At 47.2% G+C, this 16,215-nt stretch overlaps 1 protein-coding gene across 1 annotated transcript in view; it reads left to right on the top strand.

Moving 5' to 3' along the window:
* LOC143981623 (retinol dehydrogenase 7-like) overlaps positions 1–13,997 on the top strand; it is a 29,418-nt gene extending 15,421 nt beyond the window's left edge. The window contains exons 3-5 of the mRNA XM_077479616.1: positions 5,535–5,793; positions 12,234–12,400; positions 13,539–13,997. Coding sequence (XP_077335742.1) covers positions 5,535–5,793; positions 12,234–12,400; positions 13,539–13,783 — 671 coding nt within the window. The 3' untranslated portion in view covers positions 13,784–13,997. The remainder of the gene's footprint in view (positions 1–5,534; positions 5,794–12,233; positions 12,401–13,538) is intronic.
* The last annotated feature ends 2,218 nt before the right edge of the window (positions 13,998–16,215 follow it).

Here is a 16,215-nt window from a genome sequence, read left to right as displayed (position 1 = left end):
CTAGACTAAGACCTGATCACGTTTATTGGTGGCCACCTCTTCTCTGTGTTTCCAAGTAAACATTTCCATCCCCAATTTTTAGACAACAGGGTTCATTGAATATTATTACAAAATTTTGGGAAGGTTGACAAATGGGTAATTGGTGCAGGATGTATATTCTACTTATTATAATTTATTGCTACAGTACATGCTTATATATAAATTGTGATTTATAGAATTAGCGAAAATGCATGCAGACTTTTCCTTTGTTCTTGTGGTAGGTTTGGCTGCTCCTTGTCTGTATGGAGTCATACTCCCAATTCCTTCTAAAAATCAGGTTATGTCCAAAGGTTGTCTGGTTTCTTCCCTTGTTATCCTGGCCAGAATGACCGCCGTAGGCACATTGAATGCATTAGATTGTAAGAAGAACAGAGTAAGTAGCCTGAATATTTATGGCAGCCCAGCCAATCTCTGGGGAGGTGTGCTCAGTCAGTAGGTGGTTGGAGAGCCCATAAATCAGGGGTCTCAAACTGGGCGGCCCTCCAGCTGTTGCAAAACTACAAGTCCCGTCATGTCTCTGCCTGTGGGAGCCATGCTTGTAACTGTCAGCCTTGCAATGCATCATGGGACTTGTAGTTTAGCAACAGCTGAAGGGCCGCCAGTTTGAGACCCCTGCCATAAATAGCTTGAGACCTGAGGTGGGGGCGCAGGGTTACCAACTGTCAGTAAATTTACAAACAGTGTGGAAAAATCCATAATTTTTGCATCTGTCCGTAAATGTCCATTACGGACTTGCAGGCTGAAAAAATGATGCACTTTTACAAACTGTTGGTAAATTTACTGACAGTTGTCAACCTAGGTGGGGGGGTGAGGGGGGCAGAGTTCCTGGGTGCATTCCTGCTGGAGGAGAGGGCTGAGTAGGGGCTCTGCCTCTGGGGCAGGGTTATTGGAGGTGCCATCTTGAAGACATCAAGGTCCCATCTAGAACCTTAGATGTGGTGTCTATTTGCAAAGCCTCATCCTGGAGATGGTTTGGGTCTGGAGAAGCTCACTGGAGAGATCCAAGCGGAAGTTCGGGGGGGGAGGAATTGTCCAGCTGTCCTATGTTGGTGTGAGTCTGTATCTCCCTCACTGAAGAGTGCCCTGGTGGATATTGGAATGAGGGCAACCGATGATTCTGTGGCCGTGTGAGTATATGACCCCAATGCTGGAAGTCAGTGACTGTGTGTAGCTCTTGGTTCTTTGGGAAAAGTCCTAGTCACCGGTCAGTATTAGCCCTTGTACACACGGTCGGACATTCTGACAACCAAATCCGGCGGATTTTGTCCGAAACTGTTGCATACACACGGTCGGACAAAGTTGTCGGAAAATTCGATCGTTCAGAACGTCGTGAAGTTATTTTGTTACGATGGGACTACGTTCAGGCTAGTAGCCAATAGCTTTGGTCTAGGAATTTGATCTGAGCATGCGTGTCCGATCGGAATTCTCTACAAACGATCAGACAAAGTCAGATCGGACCATGTTGTCTGGAAAATTTTATAGCCCAGCTCTAAAACTTTGTTTGTCGGATATTCCGACGGAAACAGTCCGATGGCGCCCACACGCGGTCGGACTATCCGACAACACGGTGCGATCGAACATTTTCCTTCGGAATGTCCGACTGTGTGTACAAGGGCTTAGAGATTCTTTGAAACATTCTGTGCTGCACAGCAAGATAGAAAAGATGTCCACAGAGTATTCAGTTCACCAGTTTTTTGGGTATCCCAAGCTCCCTTCACCCCATCTAAGTTCAACGTTACAATAAAACCCTAAAAAGACACCCCTAGACTGTTCTATTTAAGCCAGTGGAAGAGTGAGGAAAATGCTATGCTCCTGGCTGTATGCTCTAACTGGGAAAAGAGTTCACATGCCGCCCCTCAGCCCTTGTACACATGGTCAGAAATTCCAATGGAAAATTTCCGATCGGACCGCGTTGTCGGATAATCCGACCGTGTGTGGGCTCCATCGGACCTTTTCCATCGCAATGTCCGACCAACAAAGTTTGAGAGCTGGATATAAAAATTTTCGACAACATGATCCGATCGGACAAAGTCCGATCGCTTGTAGAGAATTCCGATCGGACAAAGTGCCACGCATGCTCAGATCAAATTACGAGACCAAAGCTATTGGCTACTAGCCTGAACGTAGTCCCGTCGCAACGAACAAACGTTATAACGTTCCGAACGATCGGATTTTCCAACAACTTTGTCCGACCGTGTGTATGCAACACCAGTTTCGGACAAAATCCGTCTGAAAAAAATCAGACAGATTTTGTGGTCGCAATTTCCGACCGTGTGTACAAGGGCTTAGGGCCTGCACTGCGTGTCTTTGTAGCCTTGATAAGCGGGGGTATTCCATGGTCCCAAAATGTATTGGCTTTGTGTTTATAGGTTTTTTTTCTTACCTTGGAATAAGTGTATATCTGGATGGTCAGATTTTGGCGTGGCACTTCAATCTCAGATTTTCTCAGCCGCAAAATAGGGAGACAGTTGAGGTTCTTCACAATTGAGAAGCTGCAGGCCCCTGACTTTTCTGAATGAATAAAAAAAAAAAACAGTGTACTGATCACGGACTCTGTCCATTCATAACTGAAACATAGTAAACTGTGTTTACTATGCTTCCGTTTGTGAATGAACGGGAAGCTCTGTACAGAGCTCTTCCCGTCCATTCATTCAGTGCAGCTGAGACTGCAGAGAAGGAGATTGAGGGCTGTGACCTCAGTCTGCTTTCTCTGTCTCAAAAGGTGGAACATCAGAGGTTTGGTTAGACCCCTGATAGCCCACCAAAGCCCCCCAACAGGGCGCCTAAAATAATTGTAAAAAATTATTTAAAAAATATTGAAAGAAAATTATTCAATGTAATGAAAAAATGAAAAAAACTACTGAACTACCAAGGTCACAAAGGTTGCACTCACGACTGGGCCCGTTCTGCCACTGGGCTCAGAGGGGAATGGCCCTGGTTGGGGATCACGGGGACCCTTTATAGATTCTTGCACTGGGGCCCTGAAGGCTCTAGTTACAGTGCCTTGAAAAAGTATTCATACCCCTTCAAATTTTCCACATTGTGTCATGCTACAACCAAAAACGTAAATTTATTTTATTGGGATTTTATGTGATAGGCCAACACAAAGTGACACATAATTGCAGAGTGGAAAGAAAACGATAAATGGTTTTCAAAATTTCTTACAAATAAATATGCAAAATGTAAATTTTACTTAGGGGTATCAGAGTAAAGGGAATACAAATGCGCACCACACTTTTTAGATATTTATTTGTAAAAAAAAAAAATTGAAAACAATTTATCATTTTCCTTCCACTTCACAATTATGCGCTACTTTGTGTTGGTCTATCACATAAAATCCCAATAAAAGACATTTACGTTTTTTGGTTGTAACATGACAAAATGCGGAAAATTTCGACGGGTATGAATACTTTTTTTCAAGGCATTGTACACCACTGAATAAATGTATATCTGGATTCTGGATGATCAGATATTGGTGTGGCACGTCAAGCTCAGATTTTCTCAGCCACAATATAGTGGCATTGAGAAGCTGCCGGCCCCGAAAAAAGCCAAAATCCAGATATGTAATTTGACAACATCTATACCCATTACAACTTATCTTGAGTGAAGTAGTTCTTTTTTTCGGGGGAAAGGTCCTGAAACTCAAGGAATGATTACCGTATTTGCCGGCGTATAAGACGACCTTTTACACCCGAATTCCGCCGCCAAAAACCGGGGGTCGTCTTATACGCCGGGTGAAGAGGAAGAGTACCTGGTAAAGCCCTCAGTAAGCTGGATAACAGGCCGCCGGACGATCGTGATTGTACGGTGCTCCGTACTGGGTGGAGAGGCCGCCGGTGTTCTGCCATATAGTGTCCGGCCATCATATAGTGTCCGCCCCGTACTGCGCATGCGCAGTACGGAGCAGACGAAGCTTCGGAAAATCTCCGAAGCTGAACGGTGCCTGCGCCGTGAGTGAAGGTGGTAGCCCCACCATCCAAGCGGACATAGGGTTGTAAATATTAGTGGGCCCCCCGCGGGCGAGCTTCGCTCGGCCTCGCTGCGCTCGGCTCTTTTATATTCCTACTCTATGTCCACTTGGATGGTGGGGATAGAACCTGGACTCACGGCGCAGGTGCCGTTCATCCTCTGCAATTTTCGGAATCTGTGTTGCTGTGTACTGCGCATGCGCAGTACGCAGAGGACACTTTTGGATGGAGGACCTTTTATGATAGGACACCGAGTGATCCTGTGTGCATACAGTGTGCGCCTCAGCCAATCTTGGCGGGCGATGCACTGTTGATGAATGCAGAGCCTGTTAAGCCCGCTCGGATTGGACTAACAGCCTCTGCCAATCCGAGCAGGATACACGAGTCAGAGCGGCGCGGGCTAATGATGTCACAGCTTCTGCCAATCCGAGCTGGATACACGAGTCAGAGCGGCGCGGGCTAATGATGTCACAGCCTCTGCCAATCCAAGCAGGCTTTGCATCCATCAACAGAGTAGTAAAATGCATTGCCTGCCGTGATTGGCTCAGTGGTGCACACTGTATGCACACTGTATTCTGTAACCGGACGAAATATACAAACAAAATACCGGTATACTGTACAGTAATTTGTTAACCAGTGAGGAAGTGACAACAAGTTTGCAGTAACAAACCATCATACTGTACCTACCATACTAACAAAGCATACTGTACCATCATATACGGTATACTGTACCCACTAACAAAGCATCATATACTGTATACTGTACCTGTTTCTGATGGTTCATTAAAATTACTGTGTTTAAATCAAATCTGATGTTTTTTTTTTTTTGGTGTTGCCTCAGAAGGGGTAGTCTTATACGGCGAGTATAGCCCAAAACCTACGTTTTCACTGGAAAAATAGGGGGTCGTCTTATACGCCCAGCCATCTTATACGCCGGTGTTCTGCCATATAGTGTCCGGCCATGGAATAGTGTCCTCCCTGTAATGCGCATGCGCAGTACGGGGCAGACGAAGCTTCGGAAAATTTCCGAAGCTGAGCGGCGCCTGCGCCGTGAGTGGAGGTGGTAGCTCCACCATCCAAGCGGACATAGGGTTCTGAGTATTAAAGGGCCCCTCGTGGGCGAGCTTTGCTGGCCTCGCTGCGCTCGGCTCTTTTTTTATTCTAACTCTATGTCCACTTGGATAGTGGGGATAGAACCTGGACTCACGGCGCAGGCGCCGTTCATCCTCTGCAATTTTCGGAATCTGTGTTGCTGTGTACTGCGCATGCGCAGTACACAGCGGACACTATCCGATGGAGGACGTTATTAGACAAGACACCGGCAAATACAGTATTAGAAACCTTTTCATTATAGGTTAGGAAATTTAAAAAAAAGAAAACGGAAGATGCCTTTTTTTTATAAGCATCCTTGTTTGACGCTCAAAGGAAGTAATTTCTTTAGGAACATTCTTATCGCTAAAGATTTACAAAGTGTTTTGATAGTTTGCAGATTTCAGTACTGACATTACGTTGTTTCTTGTCTCGCAGGGCTTTGGGGATTGGTGAACAATGCTGGTTTTGGCCTTACTATTGCTCCCAATGAGTGGCAAACAAAAGAAGACTTCTCCAAGGTCCTGAATGTGAACCTTCTTGGGACCATCGATGTCACAGTGCACTTGCTGCATCTTGTCAGAAAAGCCCGGGGACGCATTGTCGTTGTATCCAGTGCCGCTGGGAGATTGGCTTCTATAGGTGGGGGATATTGTCCTTCAAAGTTTGGCCTTGAGGCTTTCACGGACAGTCTAAGGTGAGTTGCCATGATGACCGGTGGTAAAAGAATGGTAGCTTAAAATAACCATTGCTATCCCCCTTGTTCTTCTCATCCAACAATACTTGTGAGTCTTTTTAAAGTTCTTTCTCCCACCGTCTCTCCTGTCATCTATATAGCACTCCACAGGTAGCAGCTGTGAAACTGCGATTTTTACCTTTAGAAGTCAGATTTGGAGAGCTAAAGAGTGTCCAGATACAATTACTTCACACCTTCATGCCTGATTGGCTGGAAATATTTTTTTTCTATTGGCTGACAGCCCGCTGTCATTGGATAGCACAATGAACTGTCAATAAATAGAAAAAGTAATAATAATTTGATCTAGAAGAGAGGATTTCAGTGCATCTGGGCCAACTTGCAAGTTTATATCAGAGATTAACCTCTTGTCTATCAAGGTGCATTGATAAACATCCTGGTAATCAAGGGGTTAAAGCAAGCTCACGTTTTACTCATAAAAATGCACCGCCACAGCACCCCGGCTGAGAAAGCCTGCTTTAGCTGGCTGAAATGTGGATATTTAGATGAAGATCTATTCAAAACCTTCCGGTCATGTCCCAAAATTTTTATGATTTTGGACTACAGAAGAGTTGAAGCTCTTATAGTTGCAAAAGGTTGGGCAAACTCAATATTGAACCCTACAGACTAAGACGGCATTAAAGTTCATATGCATGTAAAGGCAGGTGTCCCAATATCTTTGGTTAATATAGATATATAATATAATGACATTGTTATCTTAAAGCAGAGTTCCACCCCCGCACAAAAAAATTTAAAGTCAGCAGCTACACATAATGTAGCTGCTGACTTTTAATAATAGGACACTTACCTGTCCTGGAATCCAATGATGTCTGCACCCCAGCAGATGATTCCATTGGCTCTTGGGTGCTGCTGCCACCATGGTCTCTAAGGGAAACCGACAGTGAAGCCTGTGCTCTCTAACTGGCCCGGTGCTGGGGAAGGAGGACTGAGGAGGAGGGGGGCGAACTTCTGGCGGACCTCTCTGCGGCATGGTCCGACGGAGGTAGGGAGGAGTGCCTGTTAAAAACAGATAAGCAGAGCTTCCACTTTTGGGTGGAACACCGCTTTAAGAAATGACAAGATATTGCCGAATCACTAGGCCCATAGAGCAGGGATATGCAAATAACGGACCTCCAGCTGTAGCAAAACTACAAGTCTCATCATGCCTCTGCCTCTGGGTGTCATGCTTGTGGCTGTCAGAGTCTTGCTATACCTCATGGGACTTGTAGTTCTGCAACAGCTTGGAGGTCCGCTAATTGCATATCCCTGCCATAGAGGATATGTAAAAAATTGTTCCGGTTCATAGACGACGTACAGCTGCTGACTTTTAATAATAGGACACTTAGCTGTCCTGGAATCCAATGATGTCTGCACCCCAGCAGATGATTCCATTGGCTCTCGGGTGCTGCTGCCGCCATGGTCTCTAAGGGAAACTGACAGTGTGTCATGAACCAGATGTGACCAGAACTGTGTGACTGCGACAAAGTGAACCAGACACAAATAAGTGAAGGTAAATTTATTAAGAAAACGCATATAAATGTGAACACACCACCAATACGAACCAAGTGAACAAACCAAACAACCAAACAGTAAATAAACCAGTATATGTAACAAAAGGGAGTACCGGAATCGTAGTCAAGCCAGGCCGGGGTCATAAATAGGAGGTCAGCAGATGGGGGGAAAAGGAGAAGGGAACAGGTACAGGAGGCAGGATGCAGGGATCAGGGATCAGGGATCAAACAGGCTGCAGGTCAGGGCTCAAGGACAATACCAAGGCGAAGTGTATATAAACTTGCCGGGTATTTATAATGGCTGCTGTCAGTCATGTGACGCCTGACTGCAGAGGGCAATACCTGCTCCATACTGCCAGGATCCCTCCGCTGGTGGACACCAGTACTGCGGACCAAAGATGACATAATTCCAGCAGGAGACACCTGCTGGTGGATCGCAGTACTGCATGCCAAATGATTGATATTACCAGCGGAGGGAACCTTTCCTGACAGTACCCCCCCTCAAAGGAGCGACCTCCGGATGCTCCAACTAGCAGTTGCTGGGGAAAGTCCACTGCGTCAAGCTGGGCTATGGGCAAAGTCACATTAGGTTGGGTAATGGACACTTCAAGCAGGGCAGCAGACAGAACCACATCGGACCGGGAAGCTGGCACGTCAGGCTGGAAGGCGGGCAGCGGCACGTCAGGCTGGAAGGCGGGCACATCAGGCTGGACAGCAGGCACATCAGACTGGAAGGCGTCGGACCGCGAGGCCGGGACATCAGACTGGAAGGAATCGGACCGCGAGGCCGGAACATCAGACTGGAAGGAATCGGACCGCGAGGCCGGGACATCAGACTGGAAGGAATCGGACCGCGAGGCCGGGACATCAGACTGGAAGGAATCGGACCGCGAGGCCGGGACATCAGACTGGAAGGAATCGGACCGCGAGGCCGGGACATCAGACTGGAAGGAATCGGACCGCGAGGCCGGGACATCAGACTGGAAGGAATCGGACCGCGAGGCCGGGACATCAGACTGGAAGGAATCGGACCGCGAGGCCGGGACATCAGACTGGAAGGAATCGGACCGCGAGGCCGGGACATCAGACTGGAAGGAATCGGACCGCGAGGCCGGAACATCAGACTGGAAGGAATCGGACCGCGAGGCCGGAACATCAGACTGGAAGGAATCGGACCGCGAGGCCGGGACATCAGACTGGAAGGAATCGGACCGCGAGGCCGGGACATCAGACTGGAAGGAATCGGACCGCGAGGCCGGGACATCAGACTGGAAGGAATCGGACCGCGAGGCCGGGACATCAGACTGGAAGGAATCGGACCGCGAGGCCGGGACATCAGACTGGAAGGAATCGGACCGCGAGGCCGGGACATCAGACTGGAAGGAATCGGACCGCGAGGCCGGGACATCAGACTGGAAGGAATCGGACCGCGAGGCCGGGACATCAGACTGGAAGGAATCGGACCGCGAGGCCGGAACATCAGACTGGAAGGAATCGGACCGCGAGGCCGGGACATCAGACTGGAAGGCGTCGGACCGCGAGGCCGGGACATCAGACTGGAAGGAATCGGACCGCGAGGCCGGGACATCAGACTGGAAGGAATCGGACCGCGAGGCCGGAACATCAGACTGGAAGGAATCGGACCGCGAGGCCGGAACATCAGACTGGAAGGAATCGGACCGCGAGGCCGGAACATCAGACTGGAAGGAATCGGACCGCGAGGCCGGGACATCAGACTGGAAGGAATCGGACCGCGAGGCCGGGACATCAGACTGGAAGGAATCGGACCGCGAGGCCGGGACATCAGACTGGAAGGAATCGGACCGCGAGGCCGGGACATCAGACTGGAAGGAATCGGACCGCGAGGCCGGGACATCAGACTGGAAGGAATCGGACCGCGAGGCCGGGACATCAGACTGGAAGGAATCGGACCGCGAGGCCGGGACATCAGACTGGAAGGAATCGGACCGCGAGGCCGGGACATCAGACTGGAAGGAATCGGACCGCGAGGCCGGGACATCAGACTGGAAGGAATCGGACCGCGAGGCCGGGACATCAGACTGGAAGGAATCGGACCGCGAGGCCGGAACATCAGACTGGAAGGAATCGGACCGCGAGGCCGGAACATCAGACTGGAAGGAATCGGACCGCGAGGCCGGGACATCAGACCGCGAGGCCGGGACATCAGACCGCGAGGCCGGAACATCAGACTGGAAGGAATCGGACCGCGAGGCCGGAACATCAGACTGGAAGGAATCGGACCGCGAGGCCGGAACATCAGACTGGAAGGAATCGGACCGCGAGGCCGGGACATCAGACCGCGAGGCCGGGACATCAGACCGCGAGGCCGGGACATCAGACTGCGAGGCCGGGACATCAGACTGCGAGGCCGGGACATCAGGCTGGAAGGCGTCTGGCTGGAAGGCCGGGACATCAGGCTGGAAGGTGTCTGGCTGGAAGGCCGGGACATCAGGCTGGAAGGCGTCTGGCTGGAAGGCCGGGACATCAGGCTGGAAGGCGTCTGGCTGGAAGGCCGGGACATCAGGCTGGAAGGCGTCTGGCTGGAAGGCCGGGACATCAGGCTGGAAGGCGTCTGGCTGGAAGGCCGGGACATCAGGCTGGAAGGCGTCTGGCTGGAAGGCCGGGACATCAGGCTGGAAGGCGTCTGGCTGGAAGGCCGGGACATCAGGCTGGAAGGCGTCTGGCTGGAAGGCCGGGACATCAGGCTGGAAGGCGTCTGGCTGGAAGGCTGGGACATCAGGCTGGAAGGCATCTGGCTGGAAGGCCGGGACATCAGGCTGGAACTCCGGCTCTGGCACTCCGGGCTGGGACAGATTGGTAGGTGTGGAGGCAGGTTGGGTTAATGGTAAGATCATTTTGGTTGGGAAAAACTTTCGCTCTTTCTTTGGCTTAGCTACTGAAGCTCTGTAGGTGACTGCAGGACTGTAAATAAGGGGTGCAGCAGACTGGAAAGGAGGATTGTGATATGGCAGAGAAGAGGTACCAGTAGCTGGGGAAAGAACTTGTGGGTTAGTAGACAGCGGAGAGGAGGTAGGTGGGTTGAATGCAGGATAAGTACAGGGAGCAGAGACTGGATAGGAGTATTTGGTTGGGAGCAGCGTGTACTGGGCTGCAACTGAGGTTGACATGGCTGATGGGGAAACATACTTTTGGGTAGGCTCATATCTGATGGCAGAGGTGGATTGTTTGGCTGGGGCTGATTGCACCATGTCAGACCATGCTGAAAGTATGGGTTGTACAAACTGAAGTTTTAAGCCTCCCTGTCTAACCAAAGACTGAGCAGATACAATGCACTCAGCAATCACCTGTGGGGAACAGGCTGAGTAGTGTTCACAAAAATCAGAAGGATCATCTTCAAAAAGCCATACTAAAGATACAACCTGATTCATATCAAAAGGAGGAGTGAAATCATCACGGCCATCTGGGATACAGGGCAGGGCTAGCTCAGTACAGATCTTTATCAAAGGCTGCACCTCCTCAAACAATATATAACCCTGATCGACCAGGGAGTGAGCCAAACGCATAGCTGCAAACAACTGGTCACTAGACCATCCTTTCAAAGCCTGGCGGCAATAATCACCACTCTCAGATGCCAGCAGAGAAAGATAAATGATCTCATCAGCATTCATGTTTGCAACCAAACTGAAGCAAATGGTTCCCCTGTGCAGCCACTTCTGGTCAGGAATGGCCTTGGTATTCTGTCATGAACCAGATGTGACCAGAACTGTGTGACTGCGACAAAGTGAACCAGACACAAATAAGTGAAGGTAAATTTATTAAGCAAACGCATATAAATGTGAACACACCACCAATACGAACCAAGTGAACAAACCAAACAACCAAACAGTAAATAAACCAGTATATGTAACAAAAGGGAGTACCGGAATCGTAGTCAAGCCAGGCCGGGGTCATAAATAGGAGGTCAGCAGATGGGGGGACAAGGAGAAGGGAACAGGTACAGGAGGCAGGATGCAGGGATCAGGGATGCAGGGATCACGTAACAGGGATCACGTAACAGGGATCACGTAACAGGGATCACGTAACAGGGATCACGTAACAGGGATCACGTAACAGGGATCACGTATCAAACAGGCTGCAGGTCAGGGCTCAAGGACAATACCAAGGCGAAGTGTATATGAACTTGCCGGGTATTTATAATGGCTGCTGTCAGTCATGTGACGCCTGACTGCAGAGGGCAATACCTGCTCCATACTGCCAGGATCCCTCCGCTGGTGGACACCAGTACTGCGGACCAAAGATGACAATTCCAGCAGGAGACACCTGCTGGTGGATCGCAGTACTGCATGCCAAATGATTGATATTACCAGCGGAGGGAACCTTTCCTGACACAGTGAAGCCTGAGCTCTCTAACTGGCCCAGTGCTGGGGGAAGGAGGACGGAGGAGGGGAGCAAACTTCTGATGGACCTCTCTGCGGCATGGTCCGACGGAAGTAGGGAGGGATGCCTGTCAAAAACAGATAAGCAGAGCTTCCACTTTTGGGTGGAATACCGCTTTAAGAAATGACAAGATATTGCCGAATCACTAGGCCCATAGAACAGAGATATGCAATTAGCGGACCTCTAGCTGTTGCAAAACTACAAGTCCCATCATGCCTCTGCCTCTGGGTGTCATGCTTGTGGCTGTCAGAGTCTTGCTATACCCCATGGGACTTGTAGTTCTGCAACAGCTAGAGGTCCACTAATTGCATATCCCTGCCATAGAAGATATGTAAAAAATTGTTCCGGTTCGTAGACGACGTACAGGTGTAAGAATTGGTGAACTGGTCAATAAAGTCCAAAATGATTTTGTGGTCTGTGTTAAAACATTTATAGAAAACTTTTTACTAAATTTGTACTGTTTCTGTTCTCCAGGAGGGAGATGCGCGATTTTGGTGTAAAGGTTTCTATCATTGAGCCGGGCGCTTTCAAAACCCCTGCGTGCATGGTTGTGGATATTTACAGAAATAACCTGAGCCGAATGTGGGAACGACTTCCAGCGCATGTTAAGGACAGCTATGGAGAGGACTACTTCAAGCAATGTAAGCTATAACATATTTCATCTTTTTGTTACTGCAGAGAGCACACCACACCTGAGTGTTCATAGCCCTTGGTGTACATTTCTCCAACAGGCATTTTTATGTATCAGGTGTCTGTCTGAGCCTCATAAAATAGAACAAAAGATTACAGTGCACACGTACAAAAATGTAATTTAAAACCCTACAGGGCTTTTTAAATTACCTGAAAATAATAAGCAAATCAGCAAATATGGGGATTTGGTCACACCATATGGCCATACAGTGCTTAAGCCCACTACTGTGTCAAAGTACCCCATTATCAGTGGGTCCTACACTAACCATAGAATGAAAGATCCCACTTCTCAACCATGGGAGAAACACACTCATCTTTATGGGAAAACTAAAAGGACTCCTATAACTCAGGTGGACACTAATTAGAAGTACTGGTGAGGGATGATGGGGTGCTCCATCCCAAGGGGTCTGGTCAGGACCCATATAACAAAGACTTGGGGGGCACACCCTAACTATGCATCACATTGAAGATGGTGCTGCTATAAGACCATACAAACAGAACAAAAGATTACAGAGCGCACATACAAAAATGTCATTTAAAAAGACCCACTGATAATGGGGTACTTTGACGCAGTAGTTGGCTTAAGCACTGTATGGCCATATGGTGCGACCAAATCCCCATATTTGCTGATTTGCTTACTATGTTCAGGTGCTTTAAAGAGCCTTGTAGGATTTTAAGTGACATTTTTGTATGTGTGCGCTGTAATCTTTTGTTCTGTTTGTATGGTCTTATAGCAGCACCATCTTCAATGTGATACATAGTTAGGGTGTGCCCCCCCCCCCCCCAAGGCTTTGTTTGTCTGAGCCTCATGACTCTTTCCTTAGGCTTAGTGTGCACGGGATGTTTTATAACCTCTCCTGAATGACTTAACTTGGCAGATAGTAACCAACATTTAAAAACGTAATTTTGCACTTCAAAGCGTTTTTTTTTTTTCAAATTGTCAAAAATTTAAAACGTCTGTAATCGTAAACGCGCATTTACAAGCTGTTACAGGTGTTTGGCGTTGTATATATATATATATGATATATATATATAACCAGTACTGTTGCCCTGATCAGTGTACTGTGTAACTTTTGATATACCCAACAGACATCAAGATTCTGGAATCATTACCAGTAGTATCCAGTCCAAAGACGTACAAAGTCCCAGAGTGTATGGAGCACGCCCTGACTGCTGTCCACCCCTGGACCCGGTACTCACCCGGCTGGGACTCCAAGCTGCACTCCCTCCCTCTATCCTACCTCCCTACTGCCATCTCGGACTATTGGCTGGGTCAGTTTACTCCCAAACCTGCTTCTAGGACATCAGCTGATGAAAAAAATAAAGGTCACTGATTTGTGGCATAAAGACATGATCAATCTTGATGGGAAGTGGGTCACTAAAACCAAATGTTCACTGTGTTATCCAATCCAAAATGCTTTTATTTCCTGTTTAATTCTCGATTGTTATATTTACACTTATAGAATGAATTCACTACTAGAGGGACGGTTGGGGTGTCCCTGTCATTTGTCCCTGTCAATTGTTCAATAAAGCTTTGTTTATAAAATACTCAGTTGCAAGTGGTGTCTGGTCTTTTGTACGTCTGTAGTAAGGGGTAGGTGGTGAGTTGGGACGAGGTTCGGGCTAATCTTGCATTTGCAGCAGATCTTGCCTGTTCATGATCCACCAGGCCCACTGCTGACCTTTGAACCTAGGTCAATTGCCTTGGAAGGGACAATAATGGGGGCCTAGTTAAGTGCTGTCCCCCTTTGTGTACTTGAAGCTGCTGTAGGGAAAGGATAAGGGAAAGTTAACAAATGGCATATGGAAAGATTAGGGTTACTTAGGAAATGGTACTTCAAATTTGATTGCCATCTCTTTGGGCGATCAATTCCTTTTTTTTTGCCTTATTTGTCTTTTTATTTTGTGGCTGATTTAAGGTCAGGGGTCTCTTTTAGCTGTTGTCCTTCAACGTTTTTGTTTAATCCTTTTAATTCTTGTGCCCTGGCATTTAGACCCAGTTAACGGGCTGCCAGGAGGGGACAAGAATTAAAAGGATTAAAGAAAAACTTTGAAGGACAACAGCTAAAAGAGACCCCTGACCTTAAATCAGCCACAAAATAAAAAGACAAATAAGGAAAAAAAAAAAAAAGGAATTGATCGCCCAAAGAGATAGCAATCAAATTTGAAGTACCATTTCCTAAGTAACCTTAATCTTTCCATATGCCATTGGTTAACTTTCCCTTATCCTTTCCCTACAGCAGCTTCAAGTACACAAAGGGGGACAGACATCCTCATCATATGACCATTGTAACTGGCAATCACAGTGGTGATATGACCTGGAGCCCATCCTGCTGACTCCCGATCTTTAACAGGGATTGAGAGTATATTTTGACAGCTTGGTCACTGTGCTTGGAGCACGTAGTCTGCGCGCTCTCGGCATATAACCCCTGAGGACACATAGGTGTGGTTGGTCCCTGCTGCCTACCTGGTTGGCAAGAAGTTAATGGCTTCGAGACTGGAGCAAATTGTTTGCACAGCTGTTAAAAAAAAATCAGAATTTTTGCCTAGAAAATTGTTTAAAACCCCTAATCAATTATACAGTTATACAGAAGCCCTGTAGAATAATTAAAAGGGTAGTTGCAAATTTTTTTTTTACGTTGACAATATTTGTCCAGATGTTTATCAAATCAATATTATCAACACAAACACAACACAATACCCAATTTTTTGGTACAATATAAAAGATGAGATTTCATTGAGTAAATAGATACCCAACATGTCAAGCCTTAAAATTGTTTGTGCCCTTGATGAAAAATAACAGAATACAAAATTGTCTAGAGGGGGCACCTTCTGAGGCTCGTAGAAGTAATCACATGGCTAGACAGCCACCCAAGTCCTTTCTGCATGGATGCCCATTGCCGGCTATAAAAATTGATACCAAAATCATGGCTGCTGTAATCTTGTTCTAACCACTTCCTTCCTGATGTATTGCAATAGTATGGCTGGGCGGGTGCTTTTCAGTTCCAGGAGGGTATACAGGGACAGCCTCCCCTGAGGCACACAGCGGTGCAATCCTGTGACCGCTGTGTCCTGTGGACTGCTCAATACCCGGCCGCTGTAAGCAGCCCAGGCATCATGTGATTGCTGTGACGCATCACAGTGATCACATGCCAACATGTAAACTTAACTGTCATGAATGGTTTTCATTACATGACAGCTTACTTACTTTTGTGATATCTGTGATTGATCACAGTTATCACATGGAACAGGGCTGCTGTGAATGGCCCCTATGCTATGTGATAGCTGTAGCCAATCAAATGAGTAAGAAAGCGGTCATGAATGAAAGCCATTCATGACAGTTAAAACAATTGCTGTTACAGTGATCACTGTAACAAGCAATCACAGTGTAAAAAAATAAAAAATAAAAATCCAGATCACCTTCCCTGAGTAGTGTCCCTAATCACTACCACCCACTCAAAGTGTCCCTGATCACCGCCTCACCAGTTACAGTGTCCATGATCACTGCCTGTTAAAATATTGTTATTATGGTATTAATATTGAATATATTCAATACTTCATATTGATGAGAAAAGTTCCAAGAAAGTCCATTCAGTTTTTGTATAAAAACTAAAACTTATTATAGGCTTTCCTGTAGGTAAAAGTTAAAAAAAATAGTATACAACCACTTTAATAAAAAAAAATAGCAAAATATTACAAGAACAATATCAAAACGTAGAATGTAAAAATAACAATGATGAATTATATTCTTAAGATGAAGACTAAA

Source organism: Lithobates pipiens, unplaced genomic scaffold (assembly GCF_037356315.1).
Source record: "Lithobates pipiens isolate NorthernLeopardFrog02 unplaced genomic scaffold, aLitPip1_a1.2 Scaffold_16, whole genome shotgun sequence".
NCBI classification, from domain to species: domain Eukaryota; kingdom Metazoa; phylum Chordata; class Amphibia; order Anura; family Ranidae; genus Lithobates; species Lithobates pipiens.
This window is presented reverse-complemented; position numbering and strand designations above follow the sequence as displayed.